The sequence below is a fragment of the Ascidia mentula genome, chromosome 3, assembly GCF_947561715.1.
Source record: "Ascidia mentula chromosome 3, kaAscMent1.1, whole genome shotgun sequence".
Taxonomy (NCBI): Eukaryota; Metazoa; Chordata; class Ascidiacea; order Phlebobranchia; family Ascidiidae; genus Ascidia; species Ascidia mentula.
In genome coordinates this window covers 2,226,351-2,244,989 of record NC_138568.1, presented here as the reverse complement: position 1 = coordinate 2,244,989, position 18,639 = coordinate 2,226,351, and the positions used below count along the sequence as shown (strand labels likewise).

The window sequence follows — 18,639 nt, the reverse complement described above, 5'->3', positions numbered from 1 at the left end:
CACTGATTGATCACCAACGGTGCATAACGGAAATAATGACCGACTTGCGTCAAATCACGAAGCTTTACTCTCTTTCCAACCAACAAAGGTAGCAACAACTTCGTTGACAAAAGCATATATCGTCATTTCGATTGCCATTCAAAGCGTCGATAATCGGCGTTTTCTAAAATGTAAATTGCCAGACAAAAAAGCGAAGTTCTAAAAATCGTGAAAAGAGATAAGTGAAGTACAGCGGAAGTATGACTGCTGGAGACGAGGGGGTCTTGCTTGAACGGCAAATACCGCACGAGCAGCCAAGCATTGGAGGCTTCAAGCGACCGCTGTGGTTTGCCATTTAGTTTCGCTGACAAAATCTTGTTATTTAGGGTCCGCCGACTACAGAAGTGCGTCACATATACTTTGCACGTACGGGAACCGCGTTTTAATACTTCTAGCTCACGTAGAAAATGTCGATCTAATGCAACCTTTGCAGTAGATGGACACCGTTTTTTTCGGGCGCCGTTGTGTTTTGCATGTTTGAATAATTAACATTAAGTAGACGCGTTAGACTGGCAGGTACCTTAACCTATAATCTGAGAGAAGACCCATGGGCAACGTAAAGTATATGACTGGACGAAGTGGTTTACGCTGGTGTTTTAGTAAATTGCTGTGTTTAAAAACTGTCACATATGATTAGCAGGAATGTCATTCCATAATTAACAGATAACGTATTTGTATTACTGCGTAGTAATTGCAGTTTCAGTGTTTAAGCAACGGTCAAACTACTGATGACTTTACGAAGCAAAGTCGTAGATCAGCTCAAGCTAAGGCCACTTCGCAGAAAATGTTTCGTAAAGTTGTTTTAAATAACGCTTGTCCTATATAATTCTCCACTGAACGCCACATAAAGTTCAACTGTCTCCATAAATGGCGTAAGAGGTCCCCACCCGTTCATGTCAACATGAGATAGAAACCACAAATTCCGCCAAAAGTTTGTGCGAAATTAGCGTTTTTGTATGGAGGGGGTGCGGGGCGAGGGTTATAAAAATGCCAAAACACCAACGTTTGCCGGTTTTCTGTACACCGTAAAGTGCCTTTGTTGCAGCTTTGTCATTTGATCATATGCGTTGCGTTAAGGCGATAATAGGTGTATAGGCTTGCAACGCATGGGTGGCATACTGTCAAAGATGTTTGGATCGTGGAAGTCGAACGAAAAAGAGGGTTACGCGACTTACCACATCAAAATTAAGGTAAGAAGAAGTTTAACTGTAATTTGTAGCTTTCAGAAACCTCTCATATAACCAAAAAATCGCATTACAGATTCAGTTACGATTACGTTTATCGAAGAATGCATTTATTTAGCTTCGTTCTGACCAAAGGAAATTAAAGGCAGACACCCCCCCCCCCCCCCCCCGCAATTAAAATTAACAAACTAAGAGGGTTTTTGGTGGAAGTCTTCCGTTTATGCAAAGCAGGCAACTGAAAATTGCCAGCAGCAACGCGGAAAATACTACTACTACACCGGGTCACAAAGTTTTCGCCAAACTTGACCCACATATAAGTCTGTGCAAAACAGAAATCTGTGCGAATTTTAATGATTAGGTGTAAACAGGGCAACCACCTGTTATTTTTGGTAATATATGAGTTGAAATACTACACGAAATCGTAGCGTTAATATTCGCACAGATTTCTGTGTTACATAGGTTTATATGTGGATCAAGTTTGGTGAAAACTTTGTGACCCGGTGTAAAAGTCTCTTCCCTGCAATGCGTGTTCACACCCGGTTTTTGTAGTACATCGTTTACCTGTTGCTCTTCTAACCCAGTGATTTTCAACCGGTGTTCCGTGAAAGATCGTCAGGTGTTCCGCAAAAAAATTATTAGTATCACTGATTTTCCTTGGAACACGGGTCGGAAATCACTTGTTTATCACAAAGGGCGTAAATAGCTTTATGAAAGTAATCATCCACTATCATCAGTTTGAATGTTCCATCGTAAATTGCTTCATTTAATGTTGTGTAACAATAAGACTCGTTTTGTAATAATAAGAATGTAATTGCGCGAGCCTGTTGTTGGTTAAGTACAATACTTCCAACAGTTTGGTGTTCCGCAATATTATTTTAATAAAAAAGGTGTTCCGTGGCTCAAAAAGGTTGAAAAATACTGTTCTAACCTATTTCGGCAAGGATTTTTCACAGCAGAAAGTTTTTTTTGTTCCGAACTCCATAATCTGTGTGGACCTAAACGATTTCCTGAATACATCCGCGAAACATCTGCGACTATTTTGAAATACTAAGTTTCGGCGCAATATCCCTGCTATTACCAACAGGGTAAATGTTTAAAATGCACTGTATTGTATACAGACGTGCGATGCTTACGCGGAAGGGTCGACCGACTCGACGGTTTACATTGAGATGATTGGAGAGGACGGAAATACGACGGGACGAAAAAAGTTGGACAAATTTTTGAACGATGATTTTGAAAGCGGTCAGGTCGACGATTTCAAAGTAACGGCTCCAGACGTCGGTCTTCCCATCATGCTTAAATTAAGTGAGCTTACTTGAGTTTCTGGAGCAGAGTGAATTTTATTTTGTTAGGCGCCTTTGTGTTTTGAATGTTTAAATAATTAACATTAAGTAGACACGTTACACTGACTCGTACTGAAAGTCTAATGGAAGCTCTATGCTTGTTCATCAAATCTTCTTCGATTAAGAGCACTTGAATTACTGGGCGCTATGTAAAAGAAAGGCAAAAATATATTGTAGTACAAACCTCGTCAACGAGTTTTGGTAGATTTTGATTAATAACCGTATAACCCGTGTTGAAATATCATAAAAGTATATCAGCAGTAAACACTTAATCCCGTTTTACACATTTTTAAGCGGAAATCTTCTTGCGCAGAATAATGTCATGGGTTCGAATCCCGGCGTGTATTGAAAAAAATACGGATAAAAAGTCAATTGTGATGAAGTGTGTAGGCTGCATACAGATGGCTACTGTTTCGACCTATATGGTCTCATCAGTGCAGCTGGTGTGACTATCAGACGACTTTGCTGACCAAACGGCCAAGCACTTTGTGGTGACTATGCTGCACTGATGAGACCTTATAGGTCGAAACAATGGCCATCTGTCTGCAGCTTACACAATTTATATTATTAGCTCCACTTTGCTTATCATTGTGACTTAGGTTTGCATCATTGGGGCTTAAGAGACGAGTGGATCTGTGACTGGGTCGTTGTGAAAGTGAAGGAGCAAACAGCCGAGTTTCCCGTCTACGAGTGGATCGAGGACACTTTGGATGTGGTGAGAGGGACAGGTGAGAGTTCATAAGCTGTGAAGAATGTTTTTGAGACAAATTAACAAACAAAATTATAGAAAACCCAGTTGGAATCAAACTTTAAGACACAATTACCAAGCAAGTAGAGAAACTAGAGGATGGTTTTCTGCATTTTTTTTGTAAAACCTTTAGTGACATTTGGTTTTCGAAAGCTTACCGTGCAGAAAACTTTTATATATATTGTTCAAACGCAAAAGCACGACTTGGCTAAACGATAGCATTTTAAAAACCACAACTTTCCATTTCATTTTACAACCCATGTCTCGGTGTAACACAGACATTTGAAACCGTTGCCTTAATGCACCTTTGCATAATGCATGATGGGGGACAGACGTTATCACACGAAATTTATCCGATAAATCCATTTGTTTATGTGCACTCTGTCACAATGACACACACTCTGTCAAAGCGCAGACAGCTTCAGGCACGACAAGGCAGGCTTTTTTAAACAAACTCGTCCACTTTTTCAGCCACTCTTCCTCAGCGCACCACCAACGTGCATTTGAAAAGCCAGCGAAGCTTGGAAATCAACCAATCTCGTGTACGCTTCACCTGGGCGCCACCTAGCGGAAACAAGCAGCTTGGATATAACCTGCCGCGGTTTCTCGCCGCTTCGTCGCTCGAGGAGTTGCCAAAGATTTTCAGGGCGGATGAAATCCGTCAAGACGCGCGCAACGACGTCCGCTTTGAAGCTAAGACCAATGCGTTGATTCAGACGGTCGGACGTAAGCAAAAAAAACTAAAAACCTTTTGAATAGTTCAATTTTAATGTATATTGGGATTATTTTAAATGTTACTGGAACAACTTTGTGTCCACGCTTTTGGTTTTAGAATACATGTTTCGCTTTTTATTAAAGCATCTTCAGTTCTTATTCAAATAGATATATTGGGAATAGTGATGACCAAACCGTTTCATCATGCGGTTTATTATAGCAGCAGTTGGGCCTGTTTTTCCACTTACAACAATTCGTCGTGTCGTGTACTGTTGGAGTTATCGCTTCTGTAGGTTGGGTATCAAAATTAATGTTTAGGTGGCCTTTATGTTTGGTAGAACTCAACGCACACTCACAGAAGGTAAAAGAATGAATACAATTTGTGTGTATAAAATACTGAAATCACCCATAACTGGTAGAATTTATTTTTACGCCATGACGTTACATCCACACAGCGCCTGGCGGATTGTTAGGATTTTGATTTTTAGTCAAAACGCACCCAGATTTGTTCAACAAGGGTTGTTGTTTTCACGTGCGTTTCAATTTTTCGTCCAGAACTCTTCAACAAGTTGAGCGACCTCAATGACTATCACCATTTGTACAAAAGACTTGACAAAGAAACTCCGAACACCCTTTTCGATGGGTAAGTAAAAAAACAAGAAAATTGTAAATTGCTTCCGAACGGCTAATCTCTGAAGGCCACACCACATATTCGTGGTGGTGTTTTACAGGAAACTGTACTGTGCAACCATACTTTGTAGCGTGCAGTGCAGACTATCGGTTTGTTTGGTGGTTTCATGATTTAGCCAGACTCGTATATGACCTTTTTATTGAATGTTTGTGACTACCTCACCCTCAGCAGTTGTGATCAGCAACAAGTTGTAACTTGGCCTTATACAAAATTTAATCGCGTTATTTTATGACTTATACCTGTTGCGATTAGGTGGGACACGGATGAATGGTTTGGTCACAAAACGTTAAATGGAATCGCCCCCCTTTGCATCTCGCGTTGTAATAAAGTTCCAGAAGGCTTTGACGTCACAAGCGACGACGTGGCTCAATTTCTTGCAAAAGGAAAAACGCTCGAGGATGAAATTCAGGTTCGTCAATGAATCGGATACAGAGTAATGATTTTTACAAAGTACGCAAGACCTTATACTGTACTCGTGTGACACGAGTCGTGTCAATATGTTCGTGGTCATTGTTAAAGACGAATATTTAATTGTGTATAAGCTGCAGACAGATGGCCACTGTTTCGACCTAAAAGATCTCATCAGTGCAGCTAGTGTGTTGTGACACGGGGCTGACGGCACTATTGGCTCTCCAATGATTATTAAGTAACTGTATAGCTCTCCAATGATCATTAAGACACTTGAGCGTACAAAAAAAATATATTTTCATGAGATACGAATTTTCGACTCCAACTTTAGGCGGGAAAAGTCTTCATTAGCGATATGGGTGCTCTGCTCTCCGGGATTTCACGGAACAAAACAGAAGGTGGAGATAAGATTGAATGTGCCGACCCTATCTGTATGTTTTACGTTCGTGAGGACAAGCATTTTGTACCGATCGCCATACAGCTTGTACCCGGTGATCGACAATTCCTGTTCACACCGGCCGATGGCAAGGATGACTGGTTGTTGGCGAAGATGTATTACAAATGCGCGGTTGGAAATGTGCACCAGGTCAGTGTTTTTAATTAATGTAATGGTTGATATGACAAAAATTATCGAAGAAAAGCTGTTGATATGACTTGCATGGAACAATTGTTGTTATTATTTTAATTAAATTATCGTGCTTTGGTGAATAGTACGGGACATGAACAGTGCAAGCACTTTATTTTGTGCATCACTTTGGATTTAAGCCTTTGCGGTAGTAGTTTTAAACAATAATTATATTCGTGGGCTCTCAAGGCTCGTATGGGCACTGGTGCGCCGCACCGGCTGTACTGCCTTCTCGCGGAGCTGGGTTGGTGAAGGTTAACGTTGTTAGTGGGCGCTATAGTATTTACTGAGCCACAAGACTGTACCGCATGTCCTTGGTAAGCATGTATGATGTTATGGTGTGGTTTATTCTAAATTTCTCTTGACGAAAAGTACTTTTTGTAGTGGATCTACCATTTCCTCTACACACACGGTGTCATGGAAACGGTTGCCATCACCGTGTTTCGAGACTTGCCTCGCTGTCATCCGATTTACAAACTGCTGAGAACTCACTTACGCAATGTGGCGGCAATTAACACCGACGCGAGGAAGGTGTTGATTGCACCAGAGGGCGCTGCCAACAAAGCACTGGCAATCTGTGAGTAAATTTTAATTTCAAAGGTTGCTGCAGCATTGGTAATCCGCCCGACCCGCATCCCAAGAAGAAAAACTGATCGGTATTTATGACCAGGATATCACGGGTTCAAATCCCGGTGTGGTCAAAAAATAAACATATTAATTTCGTGGTCGAGAAATTGGCAGCGGTGACTTTTACGCAGAAAAACTGACTGCGTTTGGCCATAAAAATGTTGTTGAGTTTGAGGTGAAATGTTTTTTCAGCGGCATCGGAATTGGCAAGAAAAGTATTTGCTTCGTTCAACTTTAACGACCTTTGCATTCCGAAACTGGTGGAAAAATTGGGTAATTGTTATTGTATATTGCTAGTGCTAATCTTGCTGTCTTTGTAAATTTAAAGAACTGTTCTTGGTTATTTAATATGGCCGAACGACTGTACTTCGTTTTATTTTGTTATATTTTTTACTTTTGTCGAAAAAAATTGCATGGAACTCCTAAAAGACACTCATAATATTGAACTGGATTAAAACTGTTGTTGCAACACGTGTAGGTTTGGGCGATCGTGATATTTTGTCCGAATACTACTACAGGGATGATGCGTTGGAGTTATGGAAGATTATGGAAGGTTATATTTCTGGTGTGGTCAAAAACTACTACAGCAGCGATGAGGTAACTGACCTCTCTGCAAAGTTGACTTTCTCTTGTAATATTTTCCGTGCTAAAGTTTCCAGCATGTGTAGAAATTAACAAACATCGATTAAAAGATATCTTCGATATAAAATGTTTTATTTAACCTTCAGTATATTTTGCTAATAGCATCTATATGTGTGTGGTCTATGTTTGAACGGTGTTAGGAGTTCGTTTACATGCCTAATGTAGGTAACTTACATGGTTGTTTACTTTGTAAAGCATTGCACAAGTCTGCAACTGATAAAAATAAAACCTGTACCTGTAACAATAAACTTCATGTCAAAATCCACTTACTTTGATCATAAAAACGAACCACATTCTGAATACTTTAATCCTTTCCGTTGCGTCCAGGACATCTTGGAAGATTGTGAATTGCAAGCTTGGATAAATGACCTTGCCACCGAAGGTTACGGCTGGAATGACGGAAACACAAGGGGGATTCCCAAAAAACTTGAAACCAGAGAAAAATTGGTGAACTTTATTAAATCATCTGCTCAGCATTTTTGTTATAAAATCTATTTTTAAACTCGGTATTTGATACAGGGAAAGTCCCTGGCGTTGATATAGTTTTTATTTATTTTTTATTTTTATCCATGGTTTGGGCTTTTGTTTTTTTGACTCCGTGTAATTTCCCTGGTATCGCTCAATTGTCCCGCTCAGTCGTAATTTGTTTTTTCGTAGATCGAGATATGCGCGATCATCGTTTTCACGAGCACTGCACAGCACGCTGCGGTCAATTTCGGGCAGTTTGAAACCTACAAGTTCATACCAAGTTGCCCGTGTGGAATGAGATTGCCGCCTCATAGAAAAGGAGAAGTATGCAGAACAAAATGTATTAATATATTAATATATATAATATATGGTGTAAAAAACTTGGAATTTGTTTTGCGTATCTGCATTCGCTGCTCGAATTGCTTGTAATAATTAACATATTAGCTTTGACTTTCCTATTCCGTGTATATTGGCCTACATATGACAATTTCGGTCGTTATCGCACGGGCTTCCGACGAACCGATAACGACTCAAACATACAAGTTTAAAGAACTGTTCTTCTAGCTAAGGTTACGAGAATTTTTAATAGAACTGATGTTTCGTCAACCATCTGGTGAGACTTCTTCACGGTTAAAAAACGTCGGTTGGAATAAAAAACTCGTAACCTAAAATGCTAGAGGAACAGTTCTTTAAAATTACAATGCTTGGCAGCAAGAATAGAACTTTATGAAACAAACAAGTTTAATGAATACGTTTACCTTCGTATAACAAAATTACAATAATATAAACTATATTACTGTTGTACTTTTTCGGCACACCAGAGCAGCTTGCTGGATTTGGTATTTTCCTATGATCTCAAAGTACTTGAATCGTGCCGATTTGTTGCAGCGTTACTCGTGTTATCACTGGTATATCCGCTTCTTGAATCCGGCGCGATCCACTCGTATGATGCAGGCTTTTAAATGTGATTAATTTTTCGTGCAGGCTACAATGGAAAAGATCATGGAATCGCTTCCTGACATGAAAATGAGCCAAGCTTACATCATATTTAGCTACGTTTTGTCTTCATATTCACCAAACGAGGTGTGTACTGCATATACCCGAAAATCTTTAACCATTTTGACCTAGACTTTATTTCTTTTTGATTGAGGGCCGACGTGTCGTACACATTAAAATCTAATTTGTGTGGTCGGGGAGAGGGAATATCAGCAGTTCAGTTGATTTATAAAACTGACGAAGTCGTTAGGCGAAATTAATATTTAAGCTTTTTGAAATAAAAAATAAAAGAACCACGCTGAATCACGCTCAACCACGCTCAACCACGCTCAACCACGCTCAACCACGCTCAACTACGCTCAACCACGCTCAACCACGCTCAACTACGCTCAACCACGCTCAACTACGCTGAGTAAAGAATCATCTGGTGCTGATGTTCTGGAACATAAAGAGACTCTGGCCCATGCAAAGGCATGCACATGGCCAACCTTTTTGCTCTTAAAATTATGTGTAAATCCGTAAAACAGTGCTCATGTATTTCCAGTGTGCTCACGAAGTTCTGCCTTTCAGGTTTTCATCGGCAACTTTCCGGAGAGACTTTTTGTCGAAAAAGAAATCCTGCAACTCCAAAGCGCTTACAGGGAGGAACTGGAAGAATTCGGCGAAAAAACGAAACATAGGAACGCTACTTTGACCCATCCCTACACTTATCTGCTCCCCGAGAAGATACCAAACTACATCGCTATTTAATTCCTATTGCCACCATACATAGCATCTAATGTATTGTTTGTTGCTAATGCTGCCAGGCATATCATTCAATAATTTAAAGTTCCTCTGGCAAGAAAACGGCTTGTTTGGACGACGTTTCGGTCGTTATACAACAGTCCTTCATCTAATGTATTGATTTAATTATACAGCATATGCTGCAGGTTTTGTGCGAACTGTTCCAAATCGAAATTATGAATTGAAACCAAATATCGTCTTTATAGAATTTTCTTCCTGTTGGAGCGGTCAATATGTTGTACTTAATCAAGCTTTTGCATGCTTGCTTTAACTTGCGTCGCCTTTATTCTTGTTCTATCTATTAGCAGTTGTTCTTAACCTTTATTCTCCCATATCTCGTTTTCAGGTAAAACGGAATTGTTGTTTTCCACTTACATTTAAATATTGAAACTTAGAATTTAATTATTGCATTTTTACCGCATAGCGTGACTAAATGCAAATAAGTGTGCGACAGACCGTGAATGCAAATCCTAATATTTCTTTTCCAACTAGTTTCGTATATTTTGGTGCCGACTATTTACCCATCTATAACCTTATATTTTCCCACTAATGAAATATTTCCCACCGGTTTAGAACCACTGATCTGTATAATACAGCAAATGTTACGGTACATCTTCATAATAAATTTCTCGTGATATAACAATGTAAAGCGAATCTTATGATTCTTTTTTGTGTTGCGACGACGAACTCAACTACACCCGCAGACACACGTCTCTAGGTAGGCAAATGTATGCCCCTAAAAGCACATATATCATATAAAAATTATCCAACTGAAAAGGGGATAAAAGTGACAACAAGAATATATGATAAAAACTCTTTTACCGTTGTGAAGCAAAATGCTTATTTGCAGAAAAAAAACAGCAACTGGTAATCAAGTCTGTTGGATAATAACCGAAGCATTCGTCTCATACAATAAAATACACGTATCTTGATAAATTGGGTATCACCTACATGCCTAATTTAGGGCCTGATTTTGGTTGTGTCACATCTAAGGAACCAATCCCACTTTACCAAGCTGAATATTGGCAATTGCAGATGTCATATAGTGATGGACGTTGTTGTAACTACCCTGTTATTTGATGTTTCGCGGATGTTTAACGCAGTAAACCTCGCATGATGAGAACATACCATTTCACATAGCTTCACAACGCAAAAGCAAACTGTCGTACTCAGCTCGAATCACGAAATATTTTGTTGCGAGGAAGCCGATGCAGTTTGTGAAAAACGATTTGCCGCAGACGATCGACCGGTTGACATTTCCTTTACTATTTGTAGTCGATATCCGTAGGTTTAGCCGCATGATAGATTATAAACAGTTGAACGGTTCATGTGCGTATTGTATAACCTCAACGAATTTAACCAGAGATAATAAATAAAAAGTTCGGGGTAATTGTGAATCGCCCACAGATGGTGTTTACTGATAATCCCCTCTAACACGTTATTTAAGGGTCTTTTTTAAGCAATTTAGGAAAACAGGAAACGTCATAATGGGAGGGGATAGCAGTAAAATTAGTAACGGTAACAAGGCAAAGTACGACATCATTGTCAAGGTACGTGGTTACGTCGTAGATTCCAAACGGAAAAAAAACTAAAAGCTTGAACTATCCGAGAATTTGTTTGATGTTGGTTTTTCAAACTTGCATTGTCAGACGCATAATCTAATACCTTGACGATTTGGGTTTTAATTTATTGACTATTGAAAGGGTGACAGTAATGAAAGCTCGTTGAAATTACTGCCAAGCAGTTACGCATATTATAATTTTCAATGTTCTGCACCTGTATGCGTTCAAAATGCGTACATATATGCATACATTACGTCACAGACGGGTGACGCCTACTCTGGGAATACCGATTCTGACGTCACAGTGGCGTTGGTCGGGGAGGATGGGTCAAGCACTCCTTACGTTAACCTCGACAATTTGTTGCTGGACGATTTCGAGAGGGGGCAAATCAACCACTTTTCCATCACAACAAGGGATGTTGGGCTGCCGATCATCTTGCGAATAAGTGAGACCGATTTTTTGAATGTTGTCGTTTTGTTGTTCCTCGCAAAATGTGATAGCTGTTGTCGTTCTACGTTGTTTATTGCTGCAAAACTTAATGCTGCACTCCTCTTAGCACCTTATTGCAACTTAGATAGTGTCTGAAATGTCTCCTAAAAATGGTCAACTTGTCGGCGTTCTTATTTATTAACTCCAATCTTACCGCACCCGCGTAGTTTGCACTTGTGGTGATATAGTGTTTCAGTCAAACATATTACAAAAACTATATATTTGAAATTTATATCTTTTTGATGTTTGGGGCATTTGGGTTGATTACTTCCTCTAATACCCGAAATAAAACTATAGTAACACCCCAATATACAAGTATAATTTGATGGAATAAACCGCATGTAGAACAAACCCCCAACGCCCAAACGGGGCGACGATGACACTCCTACGATAATGGTGGGGTTTAAAATTACTGTGAGGTAATTGGTGGGACAGCACCACAATACAAGTAACCCTTTTGGGGGTCACATGTGTTTGCTGGTAGAAATGTTGTGGGCTGTGTTTCCCACAATTTTTGTCGGCGAAACACTGCAAGGGTTAAGTTGACAAGGAAACAAAATAGGCCTTAAACGTATGCATGTATGTGATTGCTTTAAAGGGGATACTACTGGGGTTTTAAAATAACTTGCATACCTCGGGAAATTTGCATACTTTCGAACCTATATCTTCTCATTGGTTGTTGAAAGTTTCGGGGGTGTGAATAAAAACTCCTGCTGTTGTTTATCGACAGAACTGAGCCACTTCGCACTGACCGACGAATGGCTGTGCGACAACATCAAAGTAAAGTACAAGGGTCAGATCGCTCAGTTTCCGATTTGCGACTGGATTGATGACAAAGCGGAAGTCGCAACAGGAACAGGTGATTCGTCATCGTTCCAATATTATCATGAGTGGCCATTTTTAATTGGCAAAAATATGTGTCCATCTTGTTGAAATAATAGAATCCACTTATTATTAGAATTTTCGCCATTTATCGCATATTGGCGGACTGCTTATTGATTTACGAACCACACGTGGATATGGGCAAGTTAGGTATAGCTTCACAACTAAGTGATAACTGCTAGTCGTAGAGTTGGTTCGTGGTCCTCACGTTTATTGTCCTTTTTTGTTTATTGTCCAATTTAAAGGCAACAGTTTTGTTGCTGATAAGCCAACAAAATCTCCTGACTTTCTACTGGAATTGAATTATCTCAGTCTTCCACATCATACGAACCACTTTGTTCTTACAAAGCGCCGTTAAACACGACACAAGGCATTCAACGATGACTTCAATCTTGCAGTTGGTGTGCCTAACATGCGGAATAGAATATTCCAGACATACAAAAGTAAACAATTTTTAGAGAGGAAACGATAAAGGCCATCGGGGCGTGTGAACAGATTTCAAAAACACTACACTGCTTTAAAGCTAGCGTTTTCATGGCCAGGCTTGATCCTGTGGTAATAGAAACGATGTATTGCAAATCACACACAACACAGCGGTCGGCGTTAGTAATTCAACATTATTGCCTTTTTGCACTAATCACGGTTGGCATTCATAAATTCGTTGCAACATGAAATCCGTTTTTTTTTCTCGCCCATCAGTTTATATAGAAATGATTTTGACCCCTTTTTGTTCTTATCAACGTTTCGATCGGTATTTGACAAGACTTTATCAGAACCTTGTTCAAATTATTATTAAGTATGCCAGGCTCAGTGCTAATAACAACCATTAATATTTCTATAAAGTTTCCTTAACGAACTCAAACCGACCTGTTGTTTTCGCTGCAGCGACTCTGCCACAAAACTCCACCAATCCGTACTTGATATCACAGCGGCGTCAGGAAATCACCCACAACCAGTCGACATTCGGTTGGTGCACACGTGTGGCCAAGGACGAACTCGGTTGGGGATTTCCCCGATGCATAAACGCGACTTCCTTCGACGAACTGCCGAAGATTTTCAGGCAGAACAAGAGCAGGAAGAAAATGCGAGAGGACGCGCGGACGGACGCCAAGATGAACGCTATCCGGCAGGTGGCGCTATGTGAGTCAATTGGCTTCTGGTGTATAAGGGATTGGGGAGATTTAAAAAAAAAAAAAGGGGGGGGGAGATTTAAAACATCGCCATATGTTTACAGGAAGCGTTGCATTACCCGAGTAGAGTAAACTTTGGGGTATATGGATGTTATGTGTCTGTATAAGAAAGCCAAAGCTAATATGCTATTGATCGTTTTAAGTAAGTTAGTAGTCGTTTCGAACTCTAACTGGGTTCATCATCAGTACTAGAGTTTGGCCTCCACAGTGGTTCGTCGTCTCTGTTGTTCGGTACCCAGTATGAGGTTCAGCTGCACTGATGAGACCTTACAGGTCGAAACACTGCGTGTACACACCCTGTCTGCTGCTTTGCAGTACTAGAGTGTTATGTATTATTAAAACATTTCCACCAATTTTCGATTCCGTGTTTTCTCACAAAACCAACCAACAAATATTACTTCTACAGCACTTATCTCACCAGTGAGCGAAATTTCCGACTACCACCGCCTCTACAAGACGTTGAAAACCGCGAATTCCGATAACATTCCCACAGAGTAAGTTATTCTTCCCAACATCACATTGACGCACGCTTGGATTTGTGGAAGCTGCCATGAAATCGTGCCTCAAAGTATCAGTTTTTGGTCATCCGGAGAGCAGAAAATCGCGTATCGCGTACCACCTGGAATGCCATCGCGTACCAACAGTGGTACGTGATACCACCGGTTGGGAAACACTGGCTTGCTCGGTGTCCCTGCAGTGAAGCTCAACACATATTGCGTAACACTGCCCATTATGACCGAACTACTATTTATTGGTTTCGTATACATTGTTGGCTGTGAACATGCCCCACAATACGGCAATTTGTAACCGAGGTCTCAAAATGTTTTGATTTTGCAGTTGGGACACGGACGAGGGGCTGGGCAGGTCGATACTCAACGGAGTGGCACAAGTCTGTTTCTACCGCTGCACTGGAGAATTCCCTGAGGGGTTTGACGTCACGAATGATGACGTCGGTCAGTTATTTGATGCTGGTAAAACATTACAAGAGGAAATAAAGGTATCGAATACGTAATCTCGATTAAATTTGGCTGTATCTTATATGAAGTACTATATTTAAAAAAAAATAATCCCACGCACAATTAGGCTGGCAAAATCTACATATGCGATGGCAACAAGTATTTAAACGGGGTCCGACGAAACGTGACCAACGATGGGAGACAAATATACTGTCCCAACTCCATCTGTATGTTCTACGTTCGTGAGGACAAACAGTTTGTACCGATCGCCATACAGCTCGTACCCGGTGATCGACAATTCCTGTTCACACCGGCCGATAGCAAGGAGGACTGGTTGTTGGCGAAGATGTATTACAAATGCTCAATGACCAGCGTACACCAGGTAATGTTGATGGTTATCCCCAAAAATATTGCAGCCCTGCGTTCTGTTTTGTTGAGCGCCCGTGTTGCGATCAAACGCTAAATTCTCCTCAGGAACGATGGAATGGGGCATTTACATTGCTTGAACAATTAAGTTTTAAACACATTAAAAATGAAATCGAATGAAATCATTTCAATGAAAATGAATATCGTTTAACCGCCGAATGCTTTCAATGAAATATTTATTTTTTGAAAATTGCAATTTGGTGGTTTGCGTTGGCGAACACTTACTTGAAGACACGAGTTTTTTTTCAGTGGGTCGTTCATTTCCTCCACACACACAGCGTCATGGAGACTGTAGCTGTGGGGGTGTTCCGGGATTTACCCCGCTGTCATCCGATCCATAAACTTCTGCGACCCCATCTCAAAAATGTTGTGGCGATCAACACGGAAGGCCGATTATCATTGGTACCTGACGACACACTTGTAAACAAATCTATGGGCATACGTACGTAAAAGCTCTAGTGATGCAAACCAACTTTGACAAACATAGCTCGTGCTCAGGACTACCAATATAGATTATACAACTGCATTGTAGAACGATTGTGGTTACAACCGAAAAGTTTGTAAATGAATTCTAGCTGAGCTGTTATATGAGCTATGTGGTTTGTGGCCCTGTTTTATGTTCACATCCATGTTTTTCTGATCATCCAATGCAATAGTCGAGTATTTCATGATACAGGCGTTTCGATTGCATCTCGCTATTCGGCTTTTAATCTCAACAATTGCGCTTCTTCTGTCCCCCTTTTTTTACTTATCGCCACTTCACCGTATCATTTTGCCAACTCGCCTGTATTTTACATTGAAAATTATTGTAGTACAGCAATCGAAACGTCTGTATTTTGACATTCTCGACTATTGCATTGGCTATTTTGTTTGTATTGAAGATTTGCAAAACCGTCAGTTATGTTCCCAAATCGAATATAAATACTGCACTTAAAATATTCGGTAAAATCGTACACCGTAAATACAACCAACTACATTTACTTTACCTCGCATTTATTTTGTTTTAAAACATGCATAGGATTTCATCAATTGCGGTGTCGCTTATTTTTTTCAGCTGCGACCGGGCTAATATCAAAAACCTTCAGCACGTTTAAGTTCAAGGACCTCCACATTCCTACAGTGATTGAGAAATGTGGTAATTACCAATCTTACGTATATGTTAAAGCAATTTATTTTACAAAACGTGATCAAGGGTAACCATAAATGGAAACTAGAAGTGGCAAATTTCGACACTCTGTGAGGCACAGACCTGGTTTGGTGACGTAAATCGATTCCAAAACCGACCAAAATTTCGCCTTAAAATACAGCTGATTTTTTAATAAATAAAGCTATTAGTGTTGGTCAGAGTTGTTGCACTGATGCGATTCGAACATGAAACTTTTACATACAAGCAAATGAGCCATATTTAATAATTATTGAACTACAGACTATACACACTGTTTAGATCTATTCAGTTTATTGTGTCCACTGGTGAGATTCAACCGGTTCGCACCGGTTCTTGGTATTTAATGACCAACGTAAAGCGATTGTTTTCGCCGTATATGTTGGCCTATGTTTCACTTCGAACAATGTATTCCCGCGTTTAATATGGAATGTTGGTAGTGAGAGAGCCGGATGTTAAAATATTTGAATCCCACCATTGTTTGTTTCTGTTAAAAGTTGAACAGGGAAAATGTAACCTCGCTCTCTCAGCCTATATATGTCACTGCAGGAGTGGGAGATCCCCATCTTCTTCCAGGTTATTATTACAGAGATGATGCCCTCAAGTTGTGGAAGGTTATGGAGAAATACGTGGCTGGCGTCGTCGATTATTATTATAAATGTGATAAGGTGGTTTGCAGTAAAACGTGGCCATGATGTTTGGTCACTTATTGTTTTGTCTTTAAAGCTTTTTTTGGGATAAAATAGTTTTAATTTGTGGCTTTGTTTCTTTAATAAGTCCATACTGATACATAAAAACCGAAAATATGACCCAAAAATTTATCAAACTCCTTCGTAATATATTCTGGACTCATTCCGAGAGCAATCCACAAACTCTGATATTTTCGTTTACATGTCAGGATGTACTGGAGGACACAGAAATACAATACTGGGCAAACGACATAGCTACAGAAGGGTTTGGATGGCAAGACGGTAACGCAAGAGGAATGCCTACAACCATTGAAACAAAGGCCTTGCTGGTGAATTGTCATGGATAGTTTACACATCAGTCAATGCAGGATGCTTGTTTGTTGTTCTTAGATTGAAATCTGTTTGACGATCATGTTCACAAGTACGGCGCAACATGCCGCCGTCAACTTTGGCCAATTCGACTCATACAAGTTCGCTCCCTTCTCGCCTGGTGGAATGAGATTGCCTCCACACAAGAGAGGAGAGGTGACAATCTACAACCTTGTATTTGGCTCAGTGTTTTCCAACCGGTGATACGCGAGCACCTTTCCGTAATTAGCGGATATAGTTCGAATTTAAAAAATCATGAGTGATCTCAAAATGTTCGTTACTTCGTCCCCTAGAAGTAATACCAAGCTTTCGCATAGCAAGGCAGGGTCGCTCCACTGCGCAGGCCCTTTATATTTGGCGATCACAGCTGTAAGGTTCACAGGCTTAGCAGCCAAGGCATTGCAGCCAAGCTAGTCAGCCACTTTTACTGTTTATAACTCACAACTATAGGTGGTACGCGTCGAAATTGTTTTACCTCCCAGTGGTAAGTAACCACAAAAAGGTTGGGAATCACTGCTTTATTAACTAGTGAGCGAGGCAGGGTTTAAAATATATTATGTTTTTTTTGCAGGGTTCTATGCAAAGAATCATGGAATCTTTGCCGGATCACAAGCTCACTCTGATCTACATTGTTTTCACGTTTGTGTTGTCGCAATACTCAGACGATGAGGTTATCATAGTAATTAATCTTAAAATGTATGACAAGCAATCATGGGTATACGGAGGGGCGGGGTCGGGTTTGGAAAACGTCCCTTAAATAAAACTAACACATATTTTTCAGGGTGGAGAATTTTGAACACGAAAAAATGACAAAATTCGCGCCATCTTCGTAAATTTTTTCTGTCGGCCCTTATGGTCTAATGCAGCGTTTCCCAACCGGTGGTGCGCGACCGCATTCCAGGTGGTTTGCGAGCAACTTTCCGTAATTTGCGGATATTGTTCGAATTTAAAAACTCAAAATGTTCGTTACTTCATCCCCTAGGTTACTTTGTAACACTCAATAAATAGGTGGTACGCGTCGAAATTGTTTACCTCCAAGTGGTACGCAACCACAAAAAGGTTGGGAATAATGAAACACCTAACCGTGCTTTGTAGACTTTCATTGGCAACTTTCCCGAGAAGCTTTTTACTGAAGACGCGGTACTGAAAATACAACAAGACTACAAGAAAGACTTGGATGAATACGGCGATGAAATCAATGAGAGGAATGCCAAGTTGGAACACCCTTACCTGCATTTACTTCCCGAAAGAATCCCCAACTACATTGCAATTTAAATTATACACTCTGTTTCACATTTCTTAACAAAATATATTTGTACACACGGAAATATATTACCGCATATTTTGTTAAAATCATCGGTGAAAGTAGATTGTTACAACTGTAAACTTGATGCTTGTTGAATTTTTTTTATTATAGGTTGTTTGTTTTTCTTTGTCAAAGTAATATATTTTCGCTGATCCAACAAAGAATTTATGTGATTTGAATCGATTATTTTCGGAAAGTAACATTACTTGATGCACGCACGTGTTCCATTGACCAAGACATTCCTAAATGCGAATTGAGAAACGAAGCGCCACAGGCTAGTTCTCATTTATGCGAAAGTTGAAGGTCTCACGTTTTCAAACCACATCACTTTATGAAAAAG

General features: G+C 40.1%; 2 protein-coding genes across 2 annotated transcripts; both read left to right on the top strand.

Annotated features, from left to right (window-relative positions):
* The first annotated feature begins 1,091 nt into the window (after positions 1-1,091).
* Positions 1,092-9,906, top strand: LOC145894456 (polyunsaturated fatty acid 5-lipoxygenase-like). The gene is made up of 14 exons (XM_082983050.1): positions 1,092-1,229; positions 2,342-2,528; positions 3,166-3,294; positions 3,786-4,040; positions 4,584-4,671; positions 4,972-5,128; positions 5,459-5,713; positions 6,137-6,329; positions 6,572-6,652; positions 6,858-6,976; positions 7,349-7,468; positions 7,679-7,813; positions 8,474-8,572; positions 9,056-9,906. The coding sequence occupies exons 1-14, from the start codon at positions 1,146-1,148 to the stop codon at positions 9,233-9,235; spliced, it is 2,082 nt and encodes a 693-aa protein (XP_082839176.1). The 5' UTR covers positions 1,092-1,145; the 3' UTR covers positions 9,236-9,906.
* An 806-nt stretch (positions 9,907-10,712) lies between these two features.
* On the top strand, positions 10,713-18,636 carry LOC145895160 (allene oxide synthase-lipoxygenase protein-like). The gene is made up of 14 exons (XM_082983932.1): positions 10,713-10,818; positions 11,092-11,275; positions 12,050-12,178; positions 13,087-13,341; positions 13,798-13,885; positions 14,229-14,388; positions 14,475-14,729; positions 15,023-15,215; positions 15,828-15,908; positions 16,485-16,603; positions 16,834-16,953; positions 17,015-17,149; positions 17,565-17,663; positions 18,089-18,636. Exons 1-14 carry the CDS (start codon positions 10,756-10,758, stop codon positions 18,266-18,268), a joined length of 2,061 nt encoding a protein of 686 aa, XP_082840058.1. The 5' UTR covers positions 10,713-10,755; the 3' UTR covers positions 18,269-18,636.
* Positions 18,637-18,639: the final 3 nt, after the last annotated feature.